The sequence below is a fragment of the Grampus griseus genome (assembly GCF_964374135.1).
Source record: "Grampus griseus genome assembly, chromosome: 6".
NCBI lineage: Eukaryota > Metazoa > Chordata > Mammalia > Artiodactyla > Delphinidae > Grampus > Grampus griseus.
Genome location: NC_139000.1, coordinates 53,094,759 through 53,111,452, shown reverse-complemented (window position 1 = coordinate 53,111,452; position 16,694 = coordinate 53,094,759). Strand labels below are relative to the sequence as shown.

Sequence of the window (16,694 nt, the reverse complement as noted above, 5' to 3'; positions counted from 1 at the left end):
TTCTGTAAGCATTCTTGTATGTCTCCTCGTTTCTCAAAGGCATTTACTTAGCAGAACTGTGGGTTGCCAGATATGCTGCCCATACGTTATATAGAGTCATGTGTCTGTGTTTCCCACGCAGCCACTACAAAACCTGTTGCATTATGCAGTGCTTTTAAAAATAGCCAAGAAAACTTAGTGTTGCTAAGCATTCTATTCAGAGTAACTGGATTTCCTGAAATGTCAGGTTGAAATCATAGCCTAACAAACACTCCTTTTCTCTTTAAGACCAGGCTCCGATTCAATCTCCAAATAATGTTTTCTGATCTCTCAGCCAGACCTGCTCTCCCCGTTCTCTCAACTCTTATAATTTTTGTCTTTGCCGTCTATTCATTTAGCAGTTAATTGTGCTCCGACCCAGGGCTTACAAACTCAGAAACATTCATTGAGCAGGCAGGTAAATGAGTGAGGCAGGCCAGGTTGGGAGGGGCGGGGGGGGGACTAGAATGCACATGCCCTGTCCAAGGCGGTAGCCACCCTTGGCTCCAGCCTCTGGGAGTGTGAGCCCCATGGTGATAGATCTTCCAATTTATTTTTCTTTTTTAATTGTGATAAAATTTACCATCTTAGCCATTTTTAAGTATATAGTTAAGTGGTATTAAGTGTAGTCACAATGTTGTACAACCAATCTCCAGAACTTTTTCATCTTGCAAAACCAAAGCTCTGTACGTTTAATAACCTCATCCCAATTTTTTGAGTGCAGCCAAAAAGTTGGACTTTTGTATAAAATCACCGCATTTTTTAAAACAAAACACTCAAGAGGCTGCAGTCGCTGCCAGTGATCTAACCTTCTTCTTACACTTCTGTTTTTATCCATTATTTAAATCTCTTATTTTTATTTTTAACTTTTAAAGAGTTCCTCTTGCCTCTTCTGCTAGATTTTAGCTCTTTAAGGTTAAGGTCAGCCTGTGTTTCTTTTTGTTCACACACAACCTTCCATAGAGGAACACGCACCATGGGTGGGCATGGTGCTCAGTAATGTGTGTTGCATTTTGCATTTCTTTCTTCCACTGAAAATGCATATGTGCTCTAACCTTACTTCCAGTGTTCACCTTTCATTTTGACCTTTCCCTTTCCCTTTTAAAAGAGGGTTGGCAAAACTAGAATGCCAAAGAATCTGACAAGCGTCCAACACAAGGTCAGAATGGCCACACATTTTCACAAGGGAGATCTTTTGTTCTTCTCGCACTTTTCTTCTGTTTACATACCTGCTTTAGAGTAAAGCATAAGGGGAAGATATTACAACAGTGGTCCTTCTTGTGATTTTCTTTAAGTAAGAGGGAAAGTGAATTGAAAACCTTTACATTTGAACCTTCATTGTTGGGGCTCTTTGCTCTTTTGAGGATGCCAAACTCATGACTCCCATCAGCTTTATTTAACCTCCATAGTTAAAGATGCTGTATATTGATGGGTGTTTTCCATATGAAAATAATTACTTTATAGCAGTTTCCAGTTTATAGCGTGAATTTTCTGATTTGCTCCTGGTAGTGGCCCACAGGTGGGGCAGGTGTATCATTTCCTTTTGCAGATAAGGGAATTGATGTATAGAGAGGTTAAAGGATTTTCCAAAGGCTACACAGCTTGAACCCAAAGACCAAATTCAGCACAAATCAACTGCTCTGTAGCTGCCTCTTCCCTATCTCTACGTGTTTCGACACTCAGTGTTCTCCAGGTGATCATCTAGAAATTTCTCTCCTCTGTGTGTGACCCAGGTTAAAGAGAAATGAATTAGTACTCCATAAAATAGCATCACTCATACTGTTTTATTTTTTCCAAGATGAATGTTTTTGATGGTAGGAAACCAGGAATAAGGGGGAGTTGGGGGAGAATTAACTGATATCACATTTTTAAGTAAACATTTTTTAGTTTCATATGATTGTTAGTTTATAAACATTGCACTCTTTTAAGAATCTTAGACCAACATAAGTGTAGATTCTAAATTCCTTAATTACAGACTGAAAGGTAGTAAAAGTTCAGTGAATTTGGGCACTAGTCCTTGAGTAGTATTTTTGCATGGATTTTATATGCATCTTCTGTTAAGGTGAAACCATTTCTGCCCAAGCCAGATACGATGCACTAGTCCTTAAGTGTAGAACCCACAGAGAAGATCAAGTACATTGAAGACTACATTGCTGGCTTCATGCCACCCCTTTTCCTGCTAGGCCAAGAAAAGAAAAGTTAATTAAAAATAAACAGCAGCCATTTATGTTCTTCACTGCCTACTCCCCCCCTCCCTTTTTTTTTTTTTTTAAAGCAAGTGTTTTTTTTGTTGTTGTTTTTGTTTTTCTGCGGTACACGGGCCTCTCACCATTGTGGCCTCTCCCATTGCGGAGCACAGGCTCCAGACGCGCAGGCTCAGCGGCCATGGCTCACAGGCCCAAACGCTCTGCGGCATGTGGGATCATCCCGGACTGGGGCATGAAACCGTGTCCCCTGCATCGGCAGGTGGACTCTCAACCACTGAGCCACCAGGGAAGCCCAAAGCAGGTGTTTTAAAGGTATAATACCCCAGAGGGTTTTTTAAGGACAGCAAAGTTGTGGAGGTTTTTTAATGATTGTACAAATTGGCCTAAGCTATGTACCATTCTCAGTCTCCTCTTTAAACTGATTAAAGCATTTATCTTCTTTTATGAGTTGGTTAAACCTTAAATAAAGCCACACTAAAAGTAGCCCATATTTGTGGCACTAAATGCCTCTTCTTCAAAAGTGCATATTTTGAGTCTACTTTGGGACACGTTTACCTTGAAATTGCAAAAGAGCTCCCATCCTCATGAAGTGATGTACATTTTTTTTCTGTCTTCCCCTTTAGTACTGAAATTTTAAGTCATTTTTTCTGAGTGCTTAAAATTTATATTCATTTTCAGGTGGTTAGATCTGTTGCACCTATTTTCTAGCTTGTTTTTTTTTTTTTTTCCTGCACTGAAATTACTAATCTCGTTGTAATCAGTAGGCATTCAAGAGAATAGCAGATCTGAGTATATCATCTCCTGGAGAATTCCTTTCCTTAAGAATGGGGTGTATGTTTTCTTTGAAAGAGACTAGAGTTGAAGTCAGAGGAGCAGAACTAGTGAGAGCCCTTGCACTGCCACTCTCATGTCCTCCTGCAGGTCACCTCCCCCCTTTCTGGGCCCCTCATCTGTAAAGCTGGGTGGTTGGACTGAATTCTTTCTGTGGCCCCAGCCAGTTCTGAAGAATCGCTGGTGTTCAGACACACTTGGCTTCGAATATTAGGTTTGCTGTAAGAAATAGGAATGTTAGAGAGGGAAAGTCTAATGATTTTTCTGTTGCATACGTAGAATAAACGAATTTTTAAACAATGATTTTTCTGTCTTCACAAGTATCGCCAAATCTACACAGGAGCTCAGTTGGGGTGGGGATGACATTGCCTTTGTTCCTTAATCAAACAACTAGAAAAGGAGGTTACTGTTCTTGTTAAGTTGATTGGAGGTGTCATAGAATGCAATTATTTGTAACTGCTCCATGGAGTCTTTCTGCATTTATTTCCCTCCCCGCTCTTTTTGTTTTCCACGTGATACTTAAACAGCCTTCATTTGCCATGAGTAAGTAACCTAACTTTAAAAGCCTTTATCCACTTGTTCTATTTAACAGAGTTTCTTTATCTCCTTTCACATACATCTCATTAGGGAAATTCTAATAAGAATGGTCGTCATCAATGCTGCTGCTCCATTTAAGTGCAGCTGCAAATTAACTGTATCTGCTCAGTGGGCCCAGCAAGCAATGTCCCTAGTAATAGTGGCCTAAGAAATATTGGTTACAATGAATGAGATAACTCCTTTAGACGTATATTTTTTAAGTTCTTGAGCTTGGTCGGTTAAATACAAATGGATTGTTCAGTAATGCTAGTCCCAGTAGAGAGGCAGTTCTGTATTCCGAGCGTAAATTTCTTTGTGCTTTAATGAGACGACTTCAGAACTAGCTGTACATTTTTCATTAAGTACATTGGGGAAAAGTTATGTATCCTTCTTTACCATTCAGATTCCAATCATAGTTTATTTTAAGCATATAGATTCACTTTTTTTCCTATAATTTTACAGGAAATTATTAATTCCTTGCCTAACATAGTAAATGACAAATATGGAAGGAAGGTCCTGTTGTATTTACTAAGCCCCAGAGATCCTGCACACACGGTAAGAGAGATCATTGAAGTTCTGCAGAAAGGAGACGGTAACGCACACAGGTGAGGGACAGTAGAATAAAGGGCTTGGGCCCTTTATTCCTCTGCTCTGATTGTTCATTCATTTTGAGTGGCATGTGCTTCCATAAATCTACTCACATGTGTACACCTCTCATGCTCCCTCCCTCTCTAAAACTCCAAAGGTGAATTCCATTTTTTAGCCTGTAGTTTTGGCAGATTCTTAAAGTTTTTATCCTGAAAAGGAAATGAAAGCATCACGCCAAAAGAACGCCTCTGAGGCCCAGCACATAGCAGGCGCTCGGGTGTGTGTTTTGCTTTATGTTTAAAGCAACTGGTACCACTTAGTCAAGTACTGTAGGGAGCAGAATCCATAAAGTAGTCTAAACATGTGTTGTAAGATATTTTGTTATTGTCGTTATTTGGTTTGGGGTTGGTTCGGGATTTTTTTTTTTTTTTGTATTACACAAGGCAAGCTTCACTTATTGAGCGCTCATTCTGTGCCAGGCACTGTTCAGATCCTGGAGACACAAAGATGAAAGACAGATATCCCGCCCTCAAAGTGCTTATCTACATGCACAACAGAAATTAGACAACAGAGCATGGCACAAACTGTTATAAGCCCTTAGAGATTTCTGTGATAATAAAACACCATATTTCCTTTGCTATTTATCTTACCTTAATTCTTCATTCAACATGTTACCACAGTAAGAAAGATACAGAGATCCGCCAACGAGAACTCTTAGAATCCATTTCTCCAGCTTTGCTAAGCTACCTGCAAGGACACGCCCAAGAGGTGGTGCTGGATAAGTCTGCATGTGTGCTTGTGGCTGACATCCTGGGAGCTGCCATTGGAGATGTGCAGCCCGCCATGAATGCCGTCGCCAGTTTGGCAGTGGCAGAGCTGCATCCTGGTGGCAAGGATGGAGAGGTACTGTGCTTTTGTGAGACAGGCGGGAAAGCCACAGTGGCTGCAAAAACTCCAATCACTGGGAACATTGCTATAAAGAGAATTTTAGTGATAATTAACTCACCTCATACCCACAGTACATTTGGAAATTGCGAATTCAAAACAGTGCTGTTAACACTCACTGTCTTCTGATGACTCCACATACCTGTAGAGTAAAAACAAAATCCTCTTAATGCTGTCCGTGATTGACCCAGGCTGTCTTTCCAGCATATTCTGTGTTCTTAATTTCGTTTTGAATTTGCTGTGGACTTTTGCACTTCCTTCATTTGTATGTACTTCTTTTCTCAACCTCACGTGCTACTTATGTTTCCATTTTCCTGCGCTCTTCCTGTAGAAAGCCTTATTAATCCTTCCAGGGCCTTGGAATCCTTCTCCGTGAAGTCTCCCTTAGTTCCCTCTCAATCAGAAAGTTTTCGCTCTTTCTGAAAGCTCCTGCCTGTGTTATTTGGGCCTTGTGTTATTCTGCCTGTATCTTAAGTTTCTTGGTTCATGCACTGGATATGTGCTAGGCAGTGGTCAACACCCCCCACCCCCAAAAAAGAGAATACCGTTTGGGGAAACACAATACTTAAATAAATATGCACACAAATGATTATTGTAGAATAGAGATACGTGCTGTGAAGGAAAACGCCAGGTTCTATGGGATTATATACAAATGGGAGGCAACCTGTCCTAGGAGGGCTTCCTGAGGCAGTGAAAGCTAAGCTGAGACCCAAAGGACTGGTAGCTGAGTGAAGAAAGAAGATTCTAGGCAGAGAGAAGAGCATGTGCGGCCGCCTTGGAGGAAGGAAGAAGCTCGGCATGTTTGAGAACAGGAGGCTCAGGGGGCTGGAAATCAGTGAGCAAAGGGAAGAGGAAGGCGGAAGCCAGATCCTGCCAGGCCCTCGCCCCGCGCTGGGTTGTGAGCTCCTGATGGACCCACATGGATGGGGAGCCCACTGTTCTCTGACACAGGAGATGGGGAAAGAAATGGGCCATGGATCTTAGAGACACCCTGGCTCCTGCCCTCACAGTGCAGATCCTGTTAACAAATTGGGACGATGCATGTGTAATGAAAGTTCCTCTGTAAGGACACAGGGCCTGTTGTCTCCCGTGCTGGGCAAGGAGAGGTCCTAGGGTATCTCTGTGCGAGCAGTTGGTATGGCCCTTGAAGAGGAGTGAGCCTGCTCATCAGCTAGTGCTCCTCGGGCATCACCTTAAATGATGATTTAAACATCATTCAGCATTTAGGTTTTAATGTTTCTGCTGTAGTGTTCTGTCCCATCGGTTTCTTTGCTCCTCAGAATTGTGTATGACAATCTGGAAAGTGGTTAGCATGATCTTAAGATGAGCCTGGTGGTGGAGCTGTTCAAACTGGAGCTCATGAAGCTGAATGTGAGCTGCCTCAGTGGCCATGTTATCTTGAATAACCATCTTCATTTCAGTCAGGGTTGGAGTAGATCTCTCGTCCCTCCAGGTGTAGTAGTCATTGTAGATAAAGACCTCTTAAGCCTTTTGGAACTTTCAACTTGCCTGAGACTTTATCCGTATGCGGTGATATAGAGTGGATAAAAACAGCTTTTTAATTAATATGTTCTTGACCCCTCACAGCTTCACGTTGCAGAACATCCTGCAGGACATCTAGTTCTGAAGTGGTTAATAGAGCAAGATAGAAAGATGAAAGAAAGTGGACGAGAAGGTAGGCTGTGCAACTTGACCTTTTCTTGTATTGGATGTGGAATTTCAGTCATATCTGGCATCCCTGAACTTTATGCCGGCCATTTAAGTTCAAATGAGAGTCTGTTGAGTTTGTGAGTAAGAAATGATTTAGTGGTTGCAAATAATGCTTTTTCCCCCTGGAAACTTGTCTCCTAGAATCCTTTCATTTTCTTTCCCTTTCCCACCCTCCCTCCCTTTCTCTCCTCCCTCCTCTGCTACTTCAGACTTCAAAACGGGCTTGTCCAACATTCTAAAATGCCATTTTATTCTTTGAGGATGGTGAGAGCAGAGTAGGAGGGCCAGTTTGTGAGTATCATCATCCCAGTTGAAAAGCATATTTATCTTTAGTTTTGAGGAAAGGATAAGCAGAAGAAAATTATCCTCATCAGAGAATTTTGAACTGGTGCCTATTTGGCATTGAAATATATATGACCAAAGAGCAAGCCAGGCCTTGGCACTTCCTGGTTTTTCATAAACCTTACAGCTGCTCTGTAGAAACTCAGCTCTCAAGAGGAGGACAGCATCTTTTATTTATTGATGAGTGAAAACTTGCGTATCATTCCTCTCTCAGTCCTGTCTTTGACCAGACCTTCTCTTTCTAAATTCAAACTCCATCTGGTATTTTAGCCACTAAAGAGGCTTCCTCCCACTGAGTTAAAACAGTTTGGGCGTTCTGTTACTGTGTCTGAAAAGAGTGACAGATCATGAATTTATGTCTTGAGGCAAGTTGCAGTTCTAGTGGCTAGTGAGGCAACCAGTATAGTAATAGAACTGTTACTTCTCACTCTAACTTTAAGAACAGAGACTTGGGCCTGTTTCTCACTGTAAATTTTTTATAAAAGAGGAAGCTTCTGGTAATACATTTTGAAGAAAAAATAATGTATTGAATTATCTTTTTATTATTAAAAAGTTGGTGCATAGTTGAGCTTATGTCAGAAAAGTTGTCTTGCTTTTAAAATCCAAGCAATTTTCTAGTGACTTTTCTCCTCATTTAAATTGCCCTGGCAACCCTAAAACACGTCTGTTTGAACTTGATGTATTTGTCATGTTCATGTAGCACCAAATGAGTGGCTAGCTGTCTTGGTGATCTGTTGCTGTGTAACAGGCCACCTCAAAACTTAGTTTTCAAAACAACAGTCATTTGGTCAGTGTTTGGTGGAGCTCAGAAGCTCTACTCTGAGTCATCTAGGGCTGCTTGTCTTGGGGTTGGATTATCCACTTTCATAATGGCTGGCTGTGGCTAAGTCCAGCAGCCTCGCTTCCTCTCCCTAGGCTGTTGGGTTTCCTCACAATATAGTGGTTGGGTTTTAGAAAGACAAAGTAGGTGCATGTACTTTCATGATTTAACCTCAGAAGTTACTTAAGGGCAGTTGTACCGTACTCTCTTGAGTAAGTCAGTCACAAAGGCCCACCCAGTTCGAAAGGAGAAGACATCAGTTCCACCTTTAGATGAGGGAGTGGCACTACTCTAGAAGCATACACAGACAGGAGATATTGTTGTGGTCACCTTTGGAAAACACTGTCTGCCTCACCAGCTGATTTCTGTCCCTCTTGAGCATGTGCCACAAAGAGTAAAACAGTCGTGGGCCTCTTGGCTTTTAAAGGCTCCTCATATTTGGGTATCTTTGAATTTTACGTGCTACCTCCCCAAGACGTTTGCCTTTAAGATAGGTTGTCCCCACCTCCATCTGTACCAGATCCTAGTCTTCAGAATTTCTCCTTTGTCCAAGAGTTAGTTAACACTTAGGTGGCACAGTGAATAAGATAATACACTCTGAGACCTTAGGAATCAGATATACTATAATAACAAAACATGAATCGTATTTTTGATGGGTGAACGAATGTTTAGTATTGTAGAGAGAAATTGCCAGGTGTAAGGCAGAATAGTCATTTGACTGTTAATTGTGTTCAAGGCACCTTCTGAGTGAGCATTTTCCTTGAGGGGAAACTTGATTTTAACCAAACACGAGGTGCTGCTGTCAAACATTTACTTCCTGAATAATTTTCAGGTCAGGGTTAAATCATTAAATAGTACAAAGAAATGTAAACATGACCAAGCGAGCATTTTATAAGAAGTCATTGTTTCTCTTGAGTAATTACTGCTAAACATAGCTGAGGATTTGGGTCAGAGTGGAGAGAAATGGCTGTATTAAAAACGCATTACATAAAGCTGAGCTAGAATTTTTAGTGTTAAGTGATACTGGGTGAGAACGCTTTATTAGCTTTCTCATTAAAACAGGTTTCCAGCTTTAAGCGTAGTAGGGAGAGAGATTGGGTGTTTAAATCTGGGTATATGATGTTCATTAAGTTTATTTTACAGGTTGTTTTGCAAAAACACTCGTAGAGCTTGTTGGTATGAAGAACCTGAAGTCCTGGGCTAGTGTCAATCGAGGAGCCATTATTCTTTCCAGGTGTGTAGAAAGTGTGCCTTTTTCTGCTTAGGGTCCTTGTCCTCAATGCCCGTGGGTGCGCAGCGTGCTTCCTTCACACTTACTTCTCAGTTCTAATGTCTGTTTCCAATAGTCCAGCATTCCTGTCAGTTACTCCTGGTCTAGACAAGTATACCAAATATTAGAGAGCAAATGTAACTCTTCCATCAGTCCTTACAATTTTTCTCATATGCCCTCTTTTGGATCATAGAATTAGGGCATTCACAAGGCATCATTCGATTGTTTCACCACATTTATGGTTTAGACCAAAGTTTACTTGTATTCTTTTTTAATGGATTAGTTTTGTTCCTGTAAAAACTGACAGAGTTGTTTTTCAAATCGTGACTGACTTTACTGACTTTTTTTCAACTATTCTAAAAGGATTCGAGAAGCATTTGCTATTAAAGTCTGCATGCTAATTAATCTTTGTTTCTAATTAAAATGATAGAAAACTGATGACTTGTGAATTGAGACATATGCTTAACTTGTATATTGTTGTTTGGACATAGGTTGAGTTTATAATTTACAGGTCATTGAAATTTCCATCTATTCTATTCCCAGATAAGATCCTTTTATTAAGGATATTCATTTAAAAATAGATTTGTGCGTTGTTTTGAATAATCACTGTTGATTTTTTTGCCCTGCTGTGTTATCGAGATTTGGAAAAACAGTTACCAGTCTCAGCTTGAATTTCCCACAGTATTTCACATGCAAGTTACTATGCAGTTTAATTTGTATATGTTTATAAATGTTGTAGGCATTTCTTCAATATATATTTTGATTTGGTACACATATACTCACAAATACATACATTCCAAACGGGCATTCATTATTTTTAGGTATATCAGTATCTCCAAATATATGGGTGATACAGATCACTAGTTTATTTCTCATTAAAATTAGCTAATTTTCCAGTTGGGGTTGAACAGCCAGAGTCTATTAGCTGAAACATGAACTTTTTGACATGAATTTCTTTACTGGGCATTTGGAATGTTAACACCTACTGACACATTCTTTCATTACACTCAATTAACTAAAAATTATGGCAATGCCGTAAAATTAATTTTTTTTAACATCTTTATTGGAGTATAGTTGCTGATTCACTTTGTTATACAGCTATATGTATACATATAACCCCATATCCCTTCCCTCTTGCATCTCATTCCCACCCTCCCTCTCCCACTCCTCTAGGTGGTCACAAAGCACCGAGCTGATCTCCCTGTGCTATGCGGCTGCTTCCCACTAGCTATCTATATTTGGTAGTGTATATATGTCAATACTACTCTCTCACTTCGTCCCAGCTTACCCTCCCCGCTCCCCGTGTCTTCAAGTCCATTCTCTATGTCTGCGTCTTTATTCCTGTCCTGCCCCTAGGTTTATCAGAGCATTTTTTTTTTTTTAGATTCCATATATGTGTGTTAGCATACCGTATTTGCTTTTCTCTTTCTGACTTACTTCAGTCTGTATGACAGACTCTGGGTCCATCCACCTCATTACAAATAACTCAATTTCGTTTCTTTTTATGGCTGAGTAATATTCCATTGTATATGTGCCACAGAACCAGGAAGAAATAGAAAATATAAACAGACCAGTCACAAGCACTGAAATTGAGACTGATTAAAAATCTTCCAACAAACAAAAGTCCAGGACCAGACGGCTTCACAGGCGAACATTCTCTCAAACATTTAGAGACATTGTCCTTCTCAAACTCTTCCAAAATGTAGCAGAGGGAGGAACACTTCCAAAGTCATCCTACGAGGCCACCATCACCCTGATACCAAAACCAGACAAAGATGTCGCAAAGAAAGAAAACTACAGGCCAATATCACTGATGAACATAGATGCAAAAATCCTCAACAAAATTAATTTTTAAAGATTGCTCATCAATCAGAGCTCCCCTTGGGTGGATTTCAAACATGAGAAGGATACTGTAGGTTTATTATGGAATATTCCTTAAAACGGGAATATGAAATATCTGAACATGAAGTATCTGAGGTTCTAAAGGGAAGTGAAACTGGAGATAAATTAATAATTGATTAATATAATAATTATTTTTATTTGGCGTTAGAATATTGTCATGTGCTTGTTTGGCAAAATTCTTTCCTTGTGTATATTTTTCTTTAAAACTCGTGCAGTATGTGTGTGTGTGCGTGTTTGTTTTTGTTTGTTTGTTTTGCTAAATCTTTTTTAGAGTAAGTGACAAAGTGTCATTCTGGGTGAAAAAATCAGCCTTGTATGCAGTCTGAAAAATAACTCAGGGAAGCATAATTCTCTAGCATTTAAATGCATGAGCTCTAGGCAGACTGCCTGGGTTCCAGTCCCAGCTCACTGTGTGGCCTTAGGCAAATTACTCAGCTTTTCTGAGCCTTAACTTTCTTGGATGTAAAAGGAGATTAATAATAATCCTAGGTTGTTATGAAAACTAAATGGGATGATGCATACATAGTGCTTAGCATTATGTTTAATGCGTGTGTTCAGTAAATATTAACTTGTGTCACTATTATGCACTGTGTGACTGTGTGTTTAGCCAAGGTTTATAAAATACGAACACCTGTGAGTCACAAGTCTATTGAGAGGGCACTTTACTTTTCAGCTTTGCAGGTGGCAAGCAGTACTTGTTGCTTGTCTTCCACAGGCATGTCCTCCTCTCTGTGGACATGATGGAAATTATTGGGACCAGGGTCTTTCAAACATGCCACGTGATTTCTTTCTGGGTTGTGTTTCAGTGGTCAGCATTTAAACGTGGTCGTGAGGACGTCGGGGGAGAATAGGAAATTCGGCCCTGGGGTTTGGTGGTTGAGTGCCTGTGACTTGGCCCCTATTTAGAGAAAGGGGCCTACTTGTTGCCAGTCTGAAGAGCTCTGCTCACCTGTGATAAAGTACGCCAGCAAGGTCTCAGAGAGCAGAGCTGACCTCATTTTGTTGAATGAGTCACACTGATCGAGTGGTTAACTAGGAGCCCGGCTCTGGCTATAGGTGCTTCAGATACAGGATCATGTGAGCCTCAAAACACAACCCTGTGAAGAAGGCGGGTTCTTTTGTTCCCATTCTGCAGGCCAGGAAACTGAGTCTTTGAGAATTTAAATAGCATGCTCTTGGTTGTATAGTTCCTGAGTGGCAGAGGCAGGTTTCAGATCTGAGCAGTTAAGCTCCAAGGTAAAGCTCTTTACGCCTTCACTCAGTGTTTTGGCAATAGAGTTCAGTAAGAAGGCCATTCGTTAACTGCTTACCTTTCATGCTCCCCACCGTTCCTCCGTGTACACCTATTCACGCATGTTAATTCAGTCACTCTGAGCATTTCTTGACTGTCTGCTCTGTGTACATGGTGCCATGAGATAAATAAAGCACAGGGTCCTTGCTCCTGAGCTTTTCTAGGTGGAGAAGGAAAGGTAGAATAAATGTAGTAAACAATTTTAAGGCAGGGTGTTCGTCCTAAGACAAAGTGAAAGCAGGACCTATTATGTGGTTTTACAATATAGGCTACTAGCCCCCATCATTCATCTGATCAATGGGAAAAAAAAAGTATTTATAGTTACACAACTTGTCTCACAAGTCAATGAATTTTTTGTACTGTGTGCGAAGGTAGTATTTGCAGACAATCTAAGGGTTTTTTATGAAATTTAATTTTTTGTTTGTTAATTTTTGTCTTCTCTCTTCAGCCTTCTCCAGAGCTCTGATCAAGATGTTGCAAATAAAGTCAAAGCTGGATTGAAAAGCCTTATTCCCACATTGGAAAAAAGCAAAAACACCAGCAAAGGAATAGAAATGCTACTTGAAAAACTGACTGCCTAGGTAGAAACTGTTAAGAACAAGTTGGAGTCATTTTTCCTCTTCTGTTTTCCCAGTACAGAAAAGAAGGGCTAGGGTCCATCCTACTGGTAATTTGGGTGCTCTGTATATGTGTTTCTTCTTTGTATAAGAATCTATTGATAAAATGATTTCTAAAAATGGCCTTTTTAAGAAAAAAATCTCAGCCTTCTCTTTTATCATATTGAATAGTAAGCAAATTACAATGTAAAATGTTTAACAGTCATGCACAGTGAGACCAACCAAATTTATATAAAATAGTTGTGTGCATTGATTCAGGGGAGAAGACATCTTCAGTGAACAGTAGTCTGAGAGGGCTTCATGGAGAAGGAGGAACCTGAGAGTTTCCTGCTTCAGAGGAAGGCAGGATGTGGTAAAGGAGAGCCACGGGGAGCCCTTGGTGGGAGCAGTGAGGTGGCAGTCAATGGTTTTGAACTGAACTTCAGGAAGGCTTGGGGCTTGTTGGGTACCGTCATGGGGATGCTCTACATCCAGGACAGCTGCATTCCTAGCTGCCTTATGGAGTGGGTGCCATGTTAGATTTTATTTGAAACAAGCCACTCCAGGAAGTTAAGATTTTTAGGAGGAAACGTGCTGAATGAATTAGGGGATCATAGTGGGTAGCAGTGTTAAGGTCATTGTCACAGGAGAAATCTTCCTGTCTTTGAAACTGGGCCTTCCAAGTAAATAGCTCCTTGTAGTGAGACTTTCTCTCTTGGGACCTTCCCTGAAGTAGTTGAGGCCTACAGGTTTGAGTTAGAAGGATATGCAAATTTGTTAATAGTGCAGAAGTTGGAATTTAAGTACAAGTAGGATGTTTGAATTTTAAAACTATACTTGGCTTCCAAGCAACAAAGCTTGGAAGGATTGGTGAACCTTGGAAGAGTTCATAGCCAGGCTCATGTAGCCCTGCCTATGAATACCTGACTGCTTTCAAAACCGAGCCTTGGGGCTTCCTCTAAGTAGCCTGATGTAACAGGACACCCACTCAGGTCTGTCACTGCAGTTACACCTCAGGTGAACAGCTGTGCCTTTCCTACCAGACCGCTGGGTCCCAGGACTACTCCCAAAGGATGAGCTGCCAGGACGTTACCTGCTGCCCTCTCCTGTGGGTGCATTGAACCCTGCAGGAGCAAAAGAGCCGGTGCCTGTAATTCTCTTTTGGCATGGATTCTCCTCCTACCCCCACCCTGTACCCCCCCCCCCCACGACCCAGCCAGGTCTAAGGGTAGAGGTGGGACCGTTGGGGGAACTGGGGGTGGTGTGGGAGACAATGGGGAAGAGCTTGCTTTTGTTTGACTGATATATTGTGTGTTTGTTTTCCGTATAAAGGGCCCATTTGGAAAGAGAGGGGGACAGAAATTCTGCTGTTTGTTCCATCTGTAAGACTAAAAAAATAACATCCGTAGTTTGGAAAGTTCGAATATTATGAAGCATATAACGAAAGAAGAAATTCTTCTGCCCCACTCCTCCACACCCCTGCCTTGTCCTCCCCAGAAGCAACGACTTTCAGTTCTTTTTAGCTCTGCTAAGTTTTTAAATATATGATTTTTGTGGGTTAAAAAAAAAAATCTATCCGTTTTAGGCATTTTCTTTTAACTTCCTGTTCTGGAAAAATACAGATTGAGACTTCACCACCACTGTCTCCCTACTTCTTTTCTTTCCATTTTCCCAGTAGAATTGCATCATCTTTGATAAACTGATGTTCAATTTATATGATTATGTTGACGTCAGTTGTTAAATACTGAAGGAAGTAGTGAGTTGTCATGACATTTCCTATACCATTTTTTTTCCTGGAATTAATAAATTGTCTCATTTATTTTTATTTGCTTACTTTCCTACATTCCTATAATTAATTTTTCTCAAACTGTCCATCAGAATTGCATACACTCTTCTCCAGTAGGCATTTTCCTCTTTTTTCAGCCTGGCAAGGCTCACATGTTATTCTGGGGTCAACCCCTTTCCCGATGGCTCCAGTATGTCCCATCTAGTGTGCCTCCAGTGGGTCATAGATGTGCTGAAATTTTAACAGCTTCAGCCCTTACTCCAGCAGGCCATACAAACATTTCCCTTGTGTGGTTCATGCAAAAGATCACTGGTATGAACTAATCCCAGTGGCCCTTTCCTTAAGTCAGTGATGGATTTAGGAAGGAGCCTGGCCAATGGACCTCAGAAGAGAAGTATATTCCTGGGAGAGGTTCCTTTGGTCTCACACCCACAAGGAACAGAGTCCCTTTCCTGCCGGCTGACTTTAGTATATGCAGAAAGCATACTGAGGATGGCTGAGTAAAAGGTTGAAAGAATCTGAAACTCTGATGTTGAACTGCTGAATAAATCAACTCCTGGAGCTGCCCTACCCCTGAACTTCCTGTTATGTGAGAGAATTAACTTTCATTTATCATTTAGGCCATTTTGAGCTGAATCTTTAGAAACTTGAAGCCAAAATTGTGCTAACCTGTCAGTGAATACTGACTTCCACACTATCCAGTACATCAGGTCAACTGGCAGACACCTCCGCTGGAGCCACCTGGCTTTCTGAGCGTCCTAAGAACCTGCAGCACAGCCGTCCTCATCCCAGGCCTTCCCTTCATGTCTCCTATGGAGAGCCCATTTGAGGATCCCATGCATTTCATTTTCTTGCTTAACATCCTCTTTTGAATGGGGCACAATCTCTAGTAGCATCCTGAGAAAGAATGCATATGAGGGAAAATTTTAAAGTCTGAATGTCTATTCTACCCTTTCACACCTGGACACCTAGTTTAGCTGGATATAGAATTCTAGTTTGAAATTAATTTTGCCTTGGAATTTTGAAGACATTGGTCAATATTTTCTTTGGCTTGCAGAGTTACTATGGAAGTCTAATGCCATTCTTATTCTCAGTCTTTTATATGTGGCCTTTTTTGGGGGGGGGTTGTGAGGGGTTTCTCTGAAAGGTTTCAGGACTTTTTTAATCCCCAGCCTCCTTGTATTTCAGGATCATGTGCATTGCTATGTGTCATGTGTGTCTGCTCTTTATTCTTCGTGCTGGGTACTTGAGGATTTTAGTCGGAGACGTGAAGCCCTTCCATTTGGGGGCTGTATCTGTATTGTCTCCCTAACCCCCTCCTCCTCCAACCCTATTTTCTCTATTCTTTCTCGTTGAAAGAAGTCTGTTTTGCAGATTTCGAATGCTGATTTGATCCTCTAATTTTCTTTTTCAATTCTTTGGCTCTTTGTTTTGCTTTCTGTGTGAGATATTTCCTCCACTTTCTCTGTCAGCCCTTCCATTGACCTGTTCTTTTCTTGTTTCTTGAATGAAGTATCTCTTAAATCCCTGGGAATGTTGTCTTTTTTGTTTGTTTGTTTTACCTTGCTTTCTCTCTTGTGTCTGCATTTTTTGTTTATTTTGGTCTCTCATGTTTGAGACTTTCTGGGAGAGATCTTTGGCTCTCCTTTATATACTTAAGACATTTAAAGCTGATCAGAAAGGGGGCAGGCCCTTCTGGACTGTTGACTGCTCATTACACAGGTGATGAGGTAGGGATGCTCCTGTTTCACTGGAGTCCTCCAGATGTCAGGATCCATGGGCCTTGTGTCTGGGCCATTCTGTGCCTCTAGA

At 41.0% G+C, this 16,694-nt stretch overlaps 1 protein-coding gene across 2 annotated transcripts in view; it reads left to right on the top strand.

The window, feature by feature from the left end:
* Window positions 1-13,882, top strand: part of PUM3 (pumilio RNA binding family member 3) — a 40,430-nt gene extending 26,548 nt beyond the window's left edge. The window contains exons 14-18 of one of the 2 annotated variants that reach the window (XM_082656748.1): window positions 4,095-4,237; window positions 4,901-5,123; window positions 6,753-6,840; window positions 9,181-9,271; window positions 12,949-13,882. In XM_082656748.1, the coding sequence (XP_082512874.1) occupies window positions 4,095-4,237; window positions 4,901-5,123; window positions 6,753-6,840; window positions 9,181-9,271; window positions 12,949-13,081 (678 nt within the window). In that variant the 3' untranslated portion in view covers window positions 13,082-13,882. The remainder of the gene's footprint in view (window positions 1-4,094; window positions 4,238-4,900; window positions 5,124-6,752; window positions 6,841-9,180; window positions 9,272-12,948) is intronic. The other variant, XM_082656747.1, reaches the window with a different exon arrangement.
* The last annotated feature ends 2,812 nt before the right edge of the window (window positions 13,883-16,694 follow it).